An 18,582-nucleotide genomic window follows, 5' to 3' on the forward strand; every position below is an offset into this window, starting at 1 on the left:
AGATCCCAGGGGCTTCCCAGGTGGTACAAGTGGTAAAGAACTTGCCTGCCAATGCACGAGATACAAGAGACATGGGTTCGATCCTGGGTCCAGAAGATCCCCTGGAGAAGGGAATGGCAACCCACTCCAATATTCTTGCCTGCAGAATCCTATGGACAGAGGAACCTGGGGGGTTACAGTCCATAGGGTTCCAAAGAGTCGGACATGACTGAAGTGACTTAGCACACGTTTCTCTGGCATATGTGTTGCAACTAAGAGTTTGCATGCTGCAACTAAAGATCCTGCAAGCTGCAATGAAGATTGAAGATTCCACGTACCGCAGCTAAGACCCAGTGCAGCCAAGTAAATAAATAAACATTAAAAAAACCCCATAGTAACAACCTCTACAACCACAAGCTGAGGAGGCGTCCTGACTCCTGAATCTACATAGCTTTGAGAAAAAAGAAGTCAGAGCAACAGCCTCCTTTTACACTCAAGGTACCTTTTACTCTCTTGAGATTTGTAGATGTGTTCTCAGTTCCTTGTGGAATCTCCTTCAGATGTGCCATAATGTGTACACATCAGATATTTGTCCACATACTTAAAAAATCATGTTTGTGCTAAAATATGTCTCTTTTTTGAAGGAAAGGAAAGCAGCTTAACCCAAATCCAAGCGGTTCCTCCAGATCTCATTTCAATTTTACAACTAACTTATACTAGCTCTACCTTTCAGGGTCAGTTTCTTCCACTGGACATTGAGGAAAGACAAGCTGGTTTCACAGCATCAGGAGCGCTAGACTTTATGTGAAACATTAGCTAGTAGTAAGAGGAAATAAACAAGATAGCTCCTTTTGAAAGGATACATAAGAGCAGTTTCATATTTTTTCCTTATGGATTTCAGATCTTGTGACACTGTTCTCTGGGTTAAATATGGTTTCCTTAAACATCCCCATTGCTGTGTGTGTCAATATGATTGACAGGTTGATAGGAAACTCCCTAGTGCTCCGGTGGCTGTTGTTTTTGCACATTGAGGTGGTAAAGGGGAAGTTGTGTGAAAAAAATCAAGACCTTCAACGCCTGCGATGGTGCTGAGAATCAGTGAAGAGCTCAGAGCACAAGGGGATGGGGGAGGGGGTGGAAAGGAGAAAAAAAGGACCCTAAATAAATCTTTACTTTAGATATTTAGATTCATAAAAGGCATCTGATTTTGGAGAAGAAAAAAAACTGGAAGATCAATATCCTAACTGAGAGCTTTGGGCAGTGTAGACATGACAGTAATGATTTAGTGATGCCAAGAGCCAGATCTTGTAGAGACTTTTCACAAGATCCAGTGGTTAAGACTCAGCACTTTAAATGAAAGCAGGGAGAGCTCAATCTCTGGTTGGGCAGCTAAGATCTCTGGATGCCACAAGGTAAGGCCAAAAAAATAAAAAGAGCCAGATAATGGGTCACAGAGCACGTTTACACAAATGACTTCCTGTGAGGCATTCAGACCTAAAGAAAGCCAGGTCAAGAGGGGTAGGTGGCCAACCTATGCCCTGGATCCCAATTCATCTGCTCCTAACCACAGGATCCTGCTACAGCAGCAAATTCAGTTCAAATATTTGCAAACATGTTAGAGAAAACATCACTTGACTCTGATACCATCATGGAGGCCAGAAACGAGTTTGCCAGGCTTTTGCCTCCTCTCCATCCTGTCCATTGACAGCCCTTTGCTTTTTCCTGCCACAGTCTCCAGTCTCCAGGGAGGGGAAATGGGAATTAGTATTTTTACAAGTATCTTTATACTTAATATTCTTGATTGTGCATTGTTAATGAAATTACTATCAATGGGTCAGAGTGCCAATGCACCCTCTACTCTTATGTGCTCAAGCCTAGACCAATCCTTTCAACCGTAAGGAAGCCCCTTCTAGCTGCAATGAGTGTGGGCAGGGAAAAGACAAAACTTGGAAGTCTTTCAGTGTGTGTTCATAGCCTACTTCTGCCATCCTCTATCCGTGGGAACTTGGGCATGTTACCTTGCCATGCTCTCTGAGCCATAATTTTTACTTTCGTAAAAATAAAGCTAATGAATATTTCCTTGTATTACTGTGAAGATTAAACTGGAGTTTCTGTGCAGTCCAGTAAACCACAGCTGTTTTTATTTCTGGGCACTGTCTTTGGAGAATTGCACTCTACATTGGTTGTTTGGAATCCAGTGCAGAGAATCCTGGGCTATAAACTATACAGCACTGGGAATATACAGGTAAACAGTCCTGGTACCACCACCATTTACCTCATTCACCTCTCTTGTAGGTATAGTACAGCTAGATGAATGGAATTAAGTTATTCTATGGCTGTCAGTTCCAACTAAATGTGATACAGTTTTATCAGATAAATGAAAAGTGAGATTTTTGCAAGTAAAGAGCAAAGAAGAATTGAATAATTGGTAGTGGTGATTATGATGATTAAAGCATGCCTTTATAGCACTTAAAGGCTTACTTGTCTGCAGGAGGATAATATTGCTCCCTGAGTTCCAGGTCAAAATTAAGCTCTCTGCAACCTTCCATTTTTACCTCCAGGCATTCCTCCCAGCTCCTTTGCTTCAGGTATCTCTTCCCAAGGCCTTTTGTCATGCTCAAGAATATGTTTTCAGCAACTGTTTCTGGTGGCTGCATCCTCTCTAGGAGCTGGGTCCTGGCTGGTTCATGTTAATCCTTTCAACCCCCTTGAGAGCCCCATAAGTATCCTCAAGCCATCCTCTGGCCTCCTCTGGCTTCTTCATTGCCTTATGATCCTGCCTGTAGCTTTTGAGTTTTTTCCCTAGTCTTTTCCTCTTAATAATCCTCCCACTCTTCCCTTACCTCAGTCAGTCAGCCACATCTTAAGTCATCAAACAAATAATTGTATTTCAAGATGCCAATTTGCATTGTAGTCATTCCTGCTGCATTGAGGACTGGCTACTCTTAAATCCACACTCTTCTCCAGGGCCACACATGATTAGCGATTTAAAGTATCTCTTTTTCCACAAACTCAGTCCCAGGAAATGGCTATTGTGGCTTTTGGTGGGATGCAGTTCTGACGCAGACAGGCAGGGCAGGGGTTCCCTCTGTGAAGGAAGAAGCATGGGCTGGGGGCAGCAGGCTGGTAAGAGATGGGTCATGGAAGGAAGATGAGTAATGCTGGAGGTGTGTGTCAGGCTGTCACAACCTAGTTAAGCTGAGAGTGAGGGACCGTGGAAGGTGTTTGGGCCTTGAAATATCCAGGAAGAGGAGAGCAGAGAACTGGAAGCTGGTGACTGAAAGATTCTGCCTGACCTTCTGCCATCGTCAAAAGAGCAAACATTCTAAGGAATAAAGGATAGAAACTGGAATGCGAAAGGTTAAGAGTGAGGAGGGAGGGATGGGAGAAAAACTTTGTTTTTAGTTTGATTGTCAGTGAGCTAGGGAGAGAGAGAACTTGACAACACTCTGAATCAGGAAGGTTTTCCAGGAAAAGATGATATAAGCGTAAGTGAGGAGGAAAGATGAAAGAGGCAAGAAGGGGAGGGGCTGATCAGCAGGGTGGCCACACAAGAGGGTGCAGGGCCCTCAGAGCCCTGGTGGAGAGGCTGGTCTTGGACAGGTGGGAGGGAGGGAATCTTGTTCTGCAGAGTAGACTGTTGATGGGCGATGAAGAGAGATTCTGAGAGGACTTAGGGATGATGGGATCCCTCAGTAGAACAGGAAAAACAATGAGGGTGGTAGCAATGAGATCTGACCATGTTGGAGAGTGGGGCTATTTGGGATCCTCATGTGTGGAAAGATACAGAATGAGCCAGAGATTGATAATGTGTGATGGGGTCCTGGGAAGAGGTAATTGAGCTGAAGTCATGGAATGTCATGCCTTAATTTTGAATACAAGGTCATTCTTACTCTTTTATTTAATAGTTAAAATTGGGTGTAGCTAGAAACTCAACTAGAGAAGGCAATGGCAACCCACTCCAGTACCCTTGCCTGGAAAATCTCATGGACAGAGGAGCCTGGTAGCTGCAGTTCATGGGGTCGCTAAGAGTTGGACACGACTGAACGACTTCACTTTCATTTTTGCACTTCATGCATTGGAGAAGGACATGGCAACCCACTCTAGTGTTCTTGCCTTAAGAATCCCAGGGACAGGGGAGCCTGGTGGGCTGCCGTCTATGGGGTCGCACAGAGTCAGACACGACTGAAGCAACTTAGCAGCAGCAGCAGCAGCAGCAACTCAACAATCCATGGTCTTGCATCTCTTCCTTTCTGACATTTGCCCTGTAGCATCAGCAACTCTCTGGGGCTTCCTTCCCTCCAGCCAGCCTCCCTTACTGCTTTAAGCAGATCTCAGTCAGTGATCAGTCTGTTTCACAACACAAGTGGCTTCTAAAGATGGAATAAACACCCCAGTTCTACTCTGACATCCACTTTCTATTTCTTTCTGCAAATGGAGATAATGAATTGAGTTGCTTTTCACAATTCAATTTCAAGGGCTTCACAGGCCTTGCAGTTTCCTGCAAATTTATCCCCATCTACCTGTCCACGAGGTATTTGTTTCAGAGAGGCAAAACCTAGCCCTGTTTTCCTTTCTTCAACAAACTCACATCAGGGCCACTCCTTGGGGCCACTGATTAGTCTAACCTTTTATTTCCTTCTTTGCTTTTTTTCTTTAAATCAAGTAGAGGTCCCATAATATCTAGAATGCAAAGTTCCTATGATTCTAATTTGAACTAAGTATCTATTGAAATGAGGATTTAGCTGATATCATTTCCAGGGGTGAAAGGATGTCATTTATAATTATATTTATATTCTGAGACCATTATAATTATTATAGTTCTGTAATTATATTTTGACATGCATTGTTTTTTAAGAGTGCACACCAGAATCTCTCAACACAAATGCAGAGAAAGGATATTTGTAACTTAAAGGCGATATATACTTTCTGGCACTGACTGAGACTCTGACTTCTCAAAGGAAAAATTAACCAAATTGGTAATGAAATTATATTAACTTCTGACAAACTTTTTCAATGATAAAATATTCACCATCCCACCTAGCCCTAGGTATGTGCAGGCAAGAGCAAGTCACACGCACATACCTGCACACGGTTACTTTTCTTCTTGAGAAATATTGTCTCTTCTAGCATCAGGAGCCTGCCCTCACCATAGCCCCCTTGTTCTCATGACCCGCTTCCTCACTGGCGATTCCTTTGAGTGTAAAACCTTGGATGTTCTCCCCTAGGTCTACATAGCCCTTTTTGACACGGGGCCAACTTCTCCTCTTACACCTCTGATGGGAGCCAGTGCTGTGACAGTCCTGCCCTGCACCCAACTCCAAGGTCCCTCCTGGCTGCGGTGAAAGCCGCAGCCGGCTCCCGGCCTCACCTGTGCCCATGCCTACCTGGCAGGCCCAGGATGGTGAGGTAGGGCCGGCACTCGGTGAAGCCTGAGCTCTGCTGCACGCAACTGCGCCAGAGCCCTTCGTACTGGAACACGGCGGTGACCGGGCTGTCGTACAGGTCCTGGGTGCTCCACATGTCCATCTCGGTGGCAACGATGCAGCCGGCCAGGCCCAGGATGGACAGCAGGAACCCCACCACTTGGCATCTGGTGCTGGACATGGCCCGGCTCTCCGTCCTCCCGCCCAGCTGCCGCCTTTTTCCCTGCCGTGCTCCCGGGGAGCTGCTCTGATCAGATGGTTTTCCTCAGCCCTCTGTGTTTGTTCACAGTGTTTTCCTTAGATAGTTCAGTTTCACTCTTGGTTCAAGGACATTATTTTTTCATTTGTTAGAGAAGCAGCCCCAAGAGGCACTTGTCTGGGGAGCGGCACAGTCCCGATTGGTTTGAGGGCGCGGCAGTCTGAGTGGACCCCCGCCCCAGCCCGGTTTGGGGTCTGCCCCGAGGGAAGAAGCGCAGCTAAGACTCGCGTCCCTCCACCCCCGACCACACACACAAGCCTTCCTTGAGGCCCTGTTCATCACCGGAAACCGGTTTGACTGACCTCACTTAAAAAACACGGCTCCAGAAGTCTCCCTCTCACCCCAGACATTTTCTCTTCGCAACTCGTAAACCACCATTACATTGACATCTTTCCATTTGATCTTACAGAAATGGGTAGAGTAGGTATTAATTATTCCCCACCCATAGTTTTGGGGGGCGGGGGTGGTGAGTCAAGCAAGGTACAAAGAGGTTAAGGTACTTGCCCCGGTGCCTTGCACCACAGCTGCTTAATTTAAAAGATGGCAAAGGTGGAAGTCCCATCTCAACTTCTAGTCTGGGACTCTGTCTCTGTTTCCATATGGAGTGACTGGGGCAGGCAGAGTTGTCCCCACTCTTGAGAACAGGCGGCCATATCTTACAGCTATACCCTAGGTCTGCAGGAATTGGATCTGGGATGGGAAGAAGCAGGGCGTTGTGTTCACGGACATCTCACCCTTTCACGCGCAGGAACCATATGAAGACCACGTGGCAAGCAGACACAGAAGTTCCACAAAAGGCCATGAGGAGGAAACAGGCAGGCTGGACCAGAGACCCTGACCTGGTTACTGAGAGGCCATCTGCTCCTGACCCTGTGCCTAACATGCTGTGTGCTGGGCGACTGGGGCAAATGGTTCCACTTATGTGGGTCACAGTGTTTTCATCTGTAATGTGGACAGGGTAAGCCGAAACACTTCAGAGCCCTTTCAGGTGTCATACACTGTTCTCTTCTACATTTTGCAGAACAGTCTTTACTACAGTTGGTCAAAATGTCAGGAATCACCAAAACAGAGACTTGGCCAGCGATCAGAGAGTGTGTTTTGTCTACATAATTTGATTTTAGAATCACATTAGAGAATTGATGGACCTGCTGCTTCCTGTAGGTAGTATGTGTCTGGCGTCTGAATTCAGACACGTTTTAGCGAGACGTTCCTTGAATCTGGATGTCAAGGCCCTGATACACACCCACGTACACCTATACCCCAATCTCTAGCCTAACATGTTCTCCAGGAAACAAGCCTGTGCATCTGAACGTTTCAATGTTATCTTGGGTGCACCTAGTCACCACTCCCATGGCTTTATTCCCAGCAAACACAGAAAGCAAATATGCAAGGTCTCCCCTCTGATTTGAATGGAGGCAACACTCCCCTAAACTGCACACCTTGCTTTAGGTTCTGTGATCAGGGTTTGCACGGTAAGAAGAATGCACCAGAAAACCCCAAAGAAGAGAGTATGCAAGTTATACGACTTAGGTGAAGTCCTGTTGGTGGCTCTGTAACTCCTGAACTGAGCTATAAGGCCAAGTCTAAAAGGTGGGGAGGGGGCAGCTAGAAGTGACCCTGGTCTCTGCTGGTTGACGGGGATCGACCAATTAGATTGGAAAATGTTGTAATAATTCAGGAATGATTCTGCCACTGTTTCTGTGGACAGAGCTCATTTCACTCTTATTTCAATTAAAAGTTAGGCTTTTTATTCACAAAGCTTTATAAGAGTTTGGTTTCCAGTTGTTCATTTTATGACATTTGTTTACACCCTCACCCCCATCGTTGGCCACCCAAATGTAGACTGAAAATGGCAAAATTAAAAAGAAAAGGTTATAGTTACCTAGTCTCATTCATGACGGTTTTCCCTCTCATTTTCCTATGAAAATGTTTTTATGCAAAATTTCAAGACAGAATAAAAAGATATTCAGGTAACAATGAATTAAGCTTTCTTTCTTTGAAATGGTGACAGTGACTTCATATATTTTTGGAAAAAAGAAAAGTTAGTTTTAAAGGATAAAGTAAAGCGCCCTCTACTTAGGCAGAATATTAAATGAGTAGAGAGGGATTCTAAGTGTACACACTTTAAAAAATATGAAATAAGTATACGTTTATGTGCGTGCAAGCTCAGTTGTGTCCAACTGTTTGTAACTCCATGGCTCCTTTGTCCATGGAATTTTCCAGCCAAGAATTCTGGAGTGGGTTGACAAGTATTAACATGCTTTAAAACATGTGGAAGATGGGATATTTCACTTCCTGGTGAGTTTTCTGTGCTCTAGAATGAGTGGACTGCTGCTTTAGCAGTCACTGCTAAAGAGTAACTGGGGGTCCACAGAGGAACATCTGGCTTCCTTGTTTATGGCAATGGGCTTTGTTAAAATATATTAAATGTATCTCTAATGATAATGACAGTTCATGGTCTGATTATAATAGTATATAATAATAATGATAACAATCCATGATTTCATTGTGTTTAACAATAATGGGTCTGTTTCAACTTTGTTTAATCACTTTTACAATGAAGCAAAAATTTTGCTGACTTCTTGAGGGGAATCCTCCCTATATTCAACTTTAAATATGGTGTTGCCATTTCAGGTTGTACATTTTCAGGAGTTTATGTTACTTTACTAATATTGGAGAAAACATTTCCCCTAACTTTTCTTTATGTTGTTATAGGAATATTAATACAACAATATCTATGCTAATTAGGCAATATGGCAGTCAAATATCAATATAAAATATTATAGCTAGGAATATGGGAGGAGTTAAATTAGTATTGTTAGCAAGACAAATGATTGATATATCCATTGATTCTTTTCTTTTAAAATATTAACATACTTTATAGTCTTAACTTCTGACTCTACATTTTGGTGCTTATAATAGAAAATTTAGAAGCAGGAAAATGTTAACAAATCTTACTCATAAGTTTAAACCTTAGACAAAATATCTGGCATACTTTCTTTTTAATCTATTCTCTGTATATATTTTTTACATAATTAAGAGATCATACAATTTAATGTTTTTCTCTTTTCACTTAATTGCATACATATACAATTAAAGTACTTTGTAAACATTGTTTAATATATTTAATCTTAAATATTTAATCTATGAGTATGTTAGTATTTCATTATATAGAAATGCTGGACCTCCTTGGTGGCTCAGACAGTAAAGAATCCGCCTTCAGTGCAGGAAATCGTAGTTTGATCCCTGGGTCGGGAAGATCCCCTGGAGAAGTGAATGGCTACTCACTCCCAGTATTCTTGCCTGGAGAATTCCATTGACAGAGTAGCCTGATGGGCTACAGTCCATGGGATCACAAAGAGTCGGACACAACTGGGCGACTAACACTTTCACTTTAATGTAGAAGTGTAACTGTTCACCAAAACAGCATCTATTCTTAGGTAATTAGACTTTAGCCCTCCCCGAGTCTTTTGTTTGTCTGAAAAACAATGTTAATGATGAGCATTTTTCACATGACTCTTTTGTCAGTATTTCTGATTACTCTTTTAGGACAGATTCCTAAGAGAGAAATTAAGATGTCAAAGGGTATGAGGCTTTAAAAAAATCTTAAAAAAATTTCTTTTTTTAATGTAGAGGCAGACTTTTTTTCTATGAATTTTATTCCTAGTAAACAGCATTTGAAGCATCAACAGCATTTGAAAGATCTTGCCTCACTGAAACCCTTACCTGCTTTGCAAATTTGTTGTTATACATGATTGCATGTTTAAATTTGCATTACTTTGATTATTAATGAGTTTGAAACTAATTTTTAAACAAATATTTGTGGAGTGTTTGTTTTTCTTTTTCATGAATTATCACTTCTTCCTCATATATTTACTGGAATTTGGCATTTTGTCTATCAACTTACATGAATTATTTGTTAAGGATCTTAATATAGTGTTATGATTACTAAAAAGATCTTTTCACATTGAATATTTGTTTATTAATTTTTTTTGTGGTTTTAGAAAAATACACTGTTTTCCATTTACATGTTCACAGTACCTGGTGCATAATAGGTGCTTAATAAAAATCTGTTGAATGATGTAGTAAAATGAGTGTTCTTTTCTATGCTTGGGAATTTATTTTCCATTTAGAAATGATACTAGAATTATTTTAGAATTTTAGAAAATTTAAAAATGTTTTGTGTATCTTTACATTTAATTAATCTGGAACGTATTTTGGTTTGTAGTCTATGATTGATTTTTTTCCCTCAAAAAAGCTAATCAATAATTTTTATAGCACTTATTAAATAACTTTCCCTTTCCTCATGCTTTGTAAAATCTCCTCTACTTATATTAAATTCACATATATATGTCTTCCTAATTTTAAACTTTGCTCCATTGACCCGTGTCTATCTTTGGGAAAAAGCACACTTTTAATTATCACAGCTTTAGAATTTGGTTGAATATCTGGCAGAGTTAACACTCTACTTTTATATTAATATTATCCTTAAAAAAACATTTAAAAATTAATTTCATCTGCTTCTTCTTATAGATAACCACTTCGCCATGCTCCCAAGGGAAATCTCTCACTAGCATTTTGATTAGAATTCTTGTAATATTATTCTTACAGGCTTAGGCTCTGCAAAAAATCTGCCTGGGTTTGAATTCTCAACTGCCGCTTACTATCACAGTGTCACTGGGAAAGTTCTATAGCCCTTTTGTGCTTCAGTTTCCTCATCTATAAAATGGAGATAATAGCAATACTTACCTCATAGAGTTGTTGTGAAAATTAAAGTAAGTATAAGGTAATTTATGTAAATTTATATAGTCACACAAATTAGATTTAAAATATAAATTAACATATGCTAATTTCTTGAACCAATGCCTAGGGCAGAGTAAGGTCTCAATATGTTTTATTATTATTATAATACAATTAATTAAATATATTATTTATTATACATTAATTAGGAAGAAATTCACATTTTTATAATATCCCTATCTAGGATCCTGTAGTATATATTCCTTTTTAATTGATGTTTAAATTTTCCTTAGTAAACTTCCTTTTTCAGTTTTATTCTTGCCTAACATTTAAAGGTATTATTCCTAAGTGTTTAACACATAACACTGCATTGTGTTGCCTCACAAAGAGATTTAAGTTATTTTACTTCTCTTAATACATTACACTCTCTTATGCCACTGTGTCTTTTCCAGTAATGTTTCTCTCTTTCTGAAAAACCTTTACCTCTTTGTCTTTGATGGCTCAGAGGGTAAAGGGCCTGTCTGCAATGCAGGAGACCCGGGTTCGATCCCTGGGTCAGGAAGATCCCCTGGAGAAGGAAATGGCAACCCACTCCAGTACTATTGCCTGGAAAATCCCATGGATGGAGGAGCCTGGTAGGCTACAGTCCATGGGGTCACAAAGAGTTGGACACGACTGAGTGACTTCACTCACTTCACATACATGTCATAACTAAGTAACTCAGCTCAGCTGTCATTTCCTTTGGGAAGTCTTCCCTTCCCTCGTGTCTACATCCTGTACCATATGAGGCACTGACTATGCTTTATGACAGTGGTTCTTAACTGGGGCTACTCTTGCCCCCAGGGGATATATGACAAGTCTGAAGACATTTTTGCCGTCTCAACTAGGGAGGGAAAGGTGCTGCTACTCCCATCTAGTGGGTGGAGGCCAGGGATGCTGCTAAATACTATGTAATGTGGAGAATAGCACCCTACAATTGGAATTATATGGCTTAAAGTATCAATAGTGCCTAGGTTGAGAAACTTTGCATTGCAATGGTTTGTTTGTCCTCTGTCTGTCTTTTAGATTTGTGAGCCTTTCCCCATGTGCAGATAGCTTGGGACATAGTAGGTACTCAACAAATGTTTGTTGAATGCATAAATGTTCTTTCTAGTGCCATGATTTCTGTGTTACTGAGTTTAAAATTTTTTTACTTTTATTTTTTTGTGTGTGTTACAGTTATTTCCTTATTACTTCTGTGATATGGGAAGACCAAAGGCTTTACTTTTCCTTCCTGTCCCTGCCAAAAGGGGACCTTGTCTAAACTTGATCAGTCCAGGATAGGGTGGCTACCAATTTTGGTTTTAGTGAAATGACTCTGTTTAGGAAGGTTGACTGTCAGTCCAATACCTTGCGTTTCTCTGGAGGGTTCAGTTGTGCTTGACTTCTTCCCTCTGAGCCTAAGTATCTGTGTTTGCATTCTGGGGAGTGTGTAGCTTCTCCATGGAAATTAAAAAATTCTGTGCTTTTATTTCAATGACAATGTAAAAAAGTTAAAGCAAATATGTTGCAGACCCTCAGGCTGGCCACTTATGTCTAGGTTTACGTTGGCATATATGATCATGTTTATACCAGGAGTCAGTGAAGTGAAAGCCTTAACTGATCCATGAACAAAGGGTTCATTCCAGCTCAAATAGAAATGGAGTCAGGGGAATTTCTCCCACCTGTGGCACTGGTACTATGGCTCAGACATCTGTGCCCTGGTGGTCAATTCTGCAGGAGCATCACCAATAAGTGCTGCACATCCTGTTTTGCACAAACCTGATTGCAACAATTTGTGGTGGGTGGCACAGTGGTAAAGAATCTGCCTGCCAATCCAGGAGACGTAGGAGATTTGGGTTTGATCCCTGGGTTGGGGAGATCCCCTGGAGTATGAAATAGCAACCCACTCCCTGGTGGCTCAGATGGTAAAAAATCTGCCTTCAAAGCAGGACACCTGGGTTCGATCCCCAGGTTGGGAAAATCCCCTGGAGAAGGGAATGGCAACCCACTCCAGTATTCTTTCCTGGGAAATTCCATGGACTGAGAAGCCTGGATTGCTACAATCCATGGGGTCACAGAGTCAGACACGACTGAGCACACATACTTGCAAATACACAGCAGAGAACTTTCCCTCCCCAGATCCTAGTAATAATCGGGTCAATAGTCTTAGAGCCACATTTCAGAAGCACTGCATCCCAACCTCACCTCAAATGAACAAAATCATTGCAAAAAGCATCACATCACAGATGCCTCATCACCGCAGATAAGAGAGGACAATTCCCTGATGAAGTGGTGGCTAAGGGTGAGAGGTGTGAGTACCCTGAATTTATTAATACCACTTTGTAAAACAAACTCATGTGAATAGAGACTATGTACTAATAATACTAAAGTCAAAGTTTTGAGAGAGGTGAAATACAAAATTGAACTGTGTCTTTGTCCTATTAAACTCCAAGTGAAAACCAATAATATCCCTAACACCAAGTGGATTTTGACATTTGGGTTTATTTAGTGGTATTTAATTACAACTGCAAATGTGGTTTTTGTTCCCTGTATAAAATTTATGTGCTTTAGGAATTTAAATCTATTGTTATACATGTCCATGTTAAAGCGACAAAATGAGTATAATTGAAATCAATATTGAAGGGCTGCAAGAACTTTTTTCTTTTAAAATGGATTTCTACAAAATTCTTTTTGAAAAATACTTCTCTGAACTATCTAGTGGCAGGATCTTCACATGTAACACACACAAAGGTTCTAAGAGAAGGCCCTAAAACAGTTTCAGTCTGGCCCCAGTTTAGCTCTGTGAATGTGGGCAAGTCACTTTGCCTCTCTGAGTCTCCATGTCTCGACCTGCAAAATAAACATGGGTGAGGGGGGTGTTGACAGCTGTTGCTACTCTAGGATGCCCCCAAGACTGCAGCCTCAGTCTTAGGTAAGAGGTGAGGCTAGGAAGTTGCTTTTGTACTGGGGATTTCTGCTTTGTGTCTGAGAGCCGTGGGGCTCCCTGTGAGCGCTGGGAGCTGGGACTTGGGTGCAGGTAGGACACGGTCTGAGCCCTAGCTCTATCTGCATGTGACCTTGGGCAAGTTACCCCAGCTCAGCTTCCTTGTTTCTAAAAGGGTGGTAATGATAGCATCAAGTTCATGGACGGGGTGGCTTATAGAGATTACACAAAGTACTTCAAGGCAATTGTTGGCTCAAGTGCTAGTGCCCGGTCTGCCATTGTTGTTTGCAATTTATGAAGCTGTGTGACCCTTCAGGTGTCACTTGGGTGCTCTGCCTCAGTCTGACTCTCTCCTTCAGGGCCTCTAGCTCTGTGTGGACCCAGGCCCATGAACTGAGGTCTCTGAGAGACCAGGGGCATCTTGCATTTGAGTTGAGCATGAATTCCAAGGGCAGATGGTTAGACCTGGAGCTCAGGAGGGGTCAGCAGGACATAGAGACATGGCAGTGGCTCACCTTTCTCCAGTCCCTGGAGGAGGGAGATCCCACTGAATTGGCCACTGGTCACCCAGGGATCTGGCTTATGTTCTCGTTTGAATACAGGCCATTCTTCTCTTAGCCTGGCATTCAGTGCTCTCCACCATCGTCTCCATATAAATCCTCTCTTCCTACCAAGGTCATTCCTCCATTTCCTCCCGAGTAAGCCTCAGGTGGAAACAACCTTTAACACCTTCATGCCTTTGCCCATGCTGTTTTTCCTGCTATGATGCTGCACCTCTAACTTGTAACTACCTTTCAAAGGTCACTTGTGAGATTTCCTTTCCAGTGGGTCTCTTCCTGAACAAGTCATCTTTCTCTCATCTCCTGCAGCACTAGCCCTCTATTTTCCTTACTTGTCACCTTATCATACCACCCTTGTGTGCACTTTCACATTTTGGGGATGCCAGGCCCACAGAATCCTGAGGCTGTTCTGAGCTCTCCAGCCCCAAGTGTGGAATGTATGAAAGACCAAATCACTGTGAGACAGTCTTCACCTTGTACCTTCTGTGTGGGCCTAAGTCTTGGCTCTGCAACCTAATGGGAAATTCCTGGAGGAGAAATCCTAGTATCTATTTCTGATCCTCCTTACTGTGCCCACCTTACATCGTTGTCTCTCTCCAGACTTTGATGAATATATTTGAAAGGAAAAAAGAGCTAAGAAATAAAAATAAGTGTATTTATTGTCTTACTCTGATACCTGAGTGAAAGACACTTTTAACAGTCTCTGTCTTGAGGCTTGAAGTTTTCTTTGTTAACATGACCCATCTGTGAAGCAAACAAATCCTTATGAAACTAATAGGCCAGCCTGCACATCACAGCTGTCACTCTTTTGCCCTGCATGGCTGAGCACACTTTCTACAAGGTTCCTCTGTGCAGAGAGAACTCAGAAGCTGGTTCCATGTGATCAATACATTTTGCAGGTCAGGAGACACAGAGAAGGGGCAGACCCATCTGGTGTCCCACAGAGAAACATAACACCCAGTTCTTTTCCTCTGCCCACTTTCTTTTGCTGCTCTGTGCACAGATGCCCTGGAACCTGGGACCAGGCACAGAGGGCCGGAGATGGAACTCCATTCAGGAGATTCACCATCCCCAACTCAGGGAGGAGGATCTGGGATTAAAGGAAGGAAGTGGCTATGACCTGGGCCTCCTGAGTCCTGAGCCTGTGGGTGATTGAGACTTTTGTGCAGTAGAGTTATTTTTAAAATATGCCGGTTAGGTACCACCTAGTTAGGGATACAGGAGCCCTACCAGCTCCAAGAAGCTCCTGTCCCTAAATTTCCTGCACTTCCTGTTCCCACCTCAGTGGTGGGGATTGTTGCTCCTCCCTCCCCAGTGGTCCCTTGGCGGTGCCTCAGGTAGAGGTGGCTGTATCCTGTTCAGCTCTGTCTGCCCCCACATCTTGTCAGATACCAGTCCTTACCTGGCAGCCCCAGCAGGGTGAAGTACCCCCGGCACTCGGTGAAGCCAGAGCTCTCTCGGACACAGGAGCGCCACAGCCCTTGGTAGTTGAATACAGCTGTCACCGGGTTGTTGTATAGATCCTGGGTGCTCCACTGGTCCATGCAGGTGGCGGCGATGACGCCTGCAATCCCAAGCAGTGAAACCACAAACCCCAAGCCCTGGCAGGCGGTCACAGACATGGTGGTGTGCAGGGCTGACACAGAGTACCACCCGATAGGGGGACAGTCAAGTTCTGAGGGTGCTGGGTATCGGTATGGAGCTTTCTTAGAGAGGCTGGCACACACGTCACCATGCACCATGTAAGGAGGCGGGGACTCAACAGTGCCACCTGGGCTTGCCCCACACCTTTATCTTCCCAAGTGAGATAATTTCCACAACATGGTACCAAGAGCCATTTGTCTTCCACCATATGTACACTCTACTCACTGTTTACCTTTTGAGGGAGTTTCTTTCCTGATTAGCCAGGCTCCCCTCTGTGGGGGATAAAGCAGGAGCAGAGGGCACTGCCTGTAGGTCCCAGCAGGTCGGCTGAATAGGGCTCCCAGTGGCTAAGCCACATAATACTTGGAGATGCCAAAGGAATGGATTTATATCTGAATCACTTTGCTGTACAGCAGTAATTAACACAACATTGTAAATCAGCTCTGTATCAAATAAAACAGTGATTAGAGATGAAATGGCTTTATTTGTGGGGCTCTCCCAAGGTACTACTGCTGCTTTACTTAAAAACCTAGGTAAGGCAGATTATGAGGCAGCATGAAATACAGCTGATTCTTCTTAATCACTGTTATTACATTTTATACAGTTGCCAGGAACACTGAATTAGCGAATATGGAATCATTATCCCCTGAGGGAATACAGAGTTCAGTTACTGTGAGCCTCAGGTCACATTTTATCAATTGGTCAATACATAACTTTGTTTTATGTGGGTTTCTGCTTAAAGACACCTTATTTAATGTATATTGTTGATTCATTAACATTGAACTCGTGACCAACAGCACTAGAACTCACGCCTGAACAAAGCTCATCCAATATATCCTTTTCTCTGTAAAACACACCGCAGTCTTCTTGTGCATAGGAGCCCTAGCCAGCACTTTAGTACTATGTTTGGGCCATTTTAAAGAAAGAAATCACCAACAAAAACCACAAAGATATGAATAATATGGCACTCAAAATACTGTAAGAAGGGCATTTGTTTATGGGAGGAGGTGAAACAGGAAGGCAGAATGTCGTCTTGTTCCATCTCACCTAGGAACAATACACATCCCACCACCCACATTTTCTGCCCTATGCATACATACATGTCCAGTGATGATTGAGGAAGCACCTTGAACACTGATTAAAATATATTTTAGGGATCAGGTGAATTGGCAAGTATGAATCTGCAAAGAATCAAATATAGTTATTTGATGGAACTGGGTAGTGAATGTGGTCAAGCTATTTGTAGCTTTTGTGGCACTGACCCTGCCTTCAGCCCAGAGACCACAGGAGAGGGAAGATGGCAGAGGAAAGTAGCAGGAAGGCACTGGGCTCTGGAACCAACAGCCTGGGTTCATCCTCATGGCATGCTGACTAGCTGTTAGAGGCAACAGGTATATCACTTCACCTCTCTGATCCTCATTGTGTTCATCTGTAAAAGCACATAATAATGGTGATTCTCTCCCTGGGTTGGTTGTAGCTTAAATGTGGAACCCTAAACTCAGAAAACAGCAAATAATAGTAGAGCAGACTGACGGCAATATAATAAAAAGCTTTAGTGATTGACTAGTAACTTTCACATTGTGTTTCTTCACACTGATCAGAAACTAAACAATAGCCTTCCACACAAAGTATCTCTAGAAAGGTTTAAAAATTTTTTGGTCCAAATCTCATTTCTACATACTTTGAACCTAGATTCAAGTCTCAACTCTTTCTCCAGCTCACAGGACTATATTATACATTGTTGGCTAACACCTCTGTGCCTCAGGTCCCCCATTATTAAAGTAAAGGGTTTGTAATGTATAGAAACATTGAATCAATATGTTGTATACCAGGAAAAAAATAAAGTAAAAGATTTGGAACATCTCAGAAATAGAAAGTTAACAATGGGTAAGTAGGAGATTAAATACAGCTAAAGTTATCATCAATAATCAAAAAGATAGACTTGAGAAAAGTACATAAAATACAGACACAAATAAAGAGATGGAAGGCATGAAATGGCAGTAAGAGGCATGGAGGATAGAATGAGAAGTTCCAACATACAATTGGAGTACTGAAGGAAGAGAATCAAGAGAATGAGAGAAGGACACTATTTGATAAGTTATTGGCTAAGAATTTTCTACAACTGATGAAAAGCATTACTCCCATATTAAGATTGTACAGCAGTTCCATGAAAGGTAAATAAAAATAAAACGATATCTGAATGTATTGTATATTGCAAAAAAAACAACAAAGACAAAGAGGAAAACCTTTTAAAAACCTGAAAGAAAAGAATTACAGCTATTGTATCAACTATACCAGTAGAAACCAGGATGTAACAGAATTATATCTTTAAAAATTGAGAATAAAAATAACTATCAACCTCAAGAAAATAAGAAGATAGGCCACAAATGGAGAGAAAGTATTTGCAAAAGAAAAATATCTGCCAAACTACACTGTATACAAAAAACTTTTAGATCAAGGACTCATCCCAAATATATAGAAAACTCTTTGACAGTCAGTATTAAGGAAATGAAAAACCTGATATAAAAATGAGCAAAAGATCTAAAGAGTTCTTCATCAAAACAATAATACAGATGGCAATTAACCATTTGAAAGGATGCTCAACATCTTATGTCATTGCTGCTGCTGCTGTTAAGTCACTTCAGTCGTGTCTGACTCTGTGCGACCCCAGAGATGGCAGCCCACCAGGCTCCCTTGTCGCTGGGATTCCCCAGGCAAGAACACTGGAGTGGGTTGCCATTTCCTTCTCCAATGCATGAAAGTGAAAAGTGAAAGGGAAGTCGCTCAGTCATGTCCGACTCTCAGCGAACCCATGGACTGCAGCCTTCTAGGCTCCTCTGTCCATGAGATTTTCCAAGCGAGAGTACTGGAGTGGGGTGCCATTGCCTTCTCTGTCTTATGTCATTCAGTTCAGTTCAGTTCAGTCGCTCAGTCGTGTCTGACTCTTTGCGACTTCATGAATCACAGCATGCCAGGCCTTCCTGTCCATCACCAACTCCCGGAGTTCAC

General features: G+C 42.3%; 1 protein-coding gene across 1 annotated transcript in view; it reads right to left on the reverse strand.

Moving 5' to 3' along the window:
• CLDN18 (claudin 18) overlaps positions 1–15,671 on the reverse strand; it is a 26,191-nt gene extending 10,520 nt beyond the window's left edge. Inside the window, exon 1 of the mRNA XM_052648173.1 lies at positions 15,332–15,671. Coding sequence (XP_052504133.1) covers positions 15,332–15,671 — 340 coding nt within the window. The remainder of the gene's footprint in view (positions 1–15,331) is intronic.
• Between the last annotated feature and the right edge of the window lie 2,911 nt (positions 15,672–18,582).

The sequence above is a fragment of the Budorcas taxicolor genome, chromosome 1, assembly GCF_023091745.1.
Source record: "Budorcas taxicolor isolate Tak-1 chromosome 1, Takin1.1, whole genome shotgun sequence".
Classification (NCBI taxonomy): domain Eukaryota; kingdom Metazoa; phylum Chordata; class Mammalia; order Artiodactyla; family Bovidae; genus Budorcas; species Budorcas taxicolor.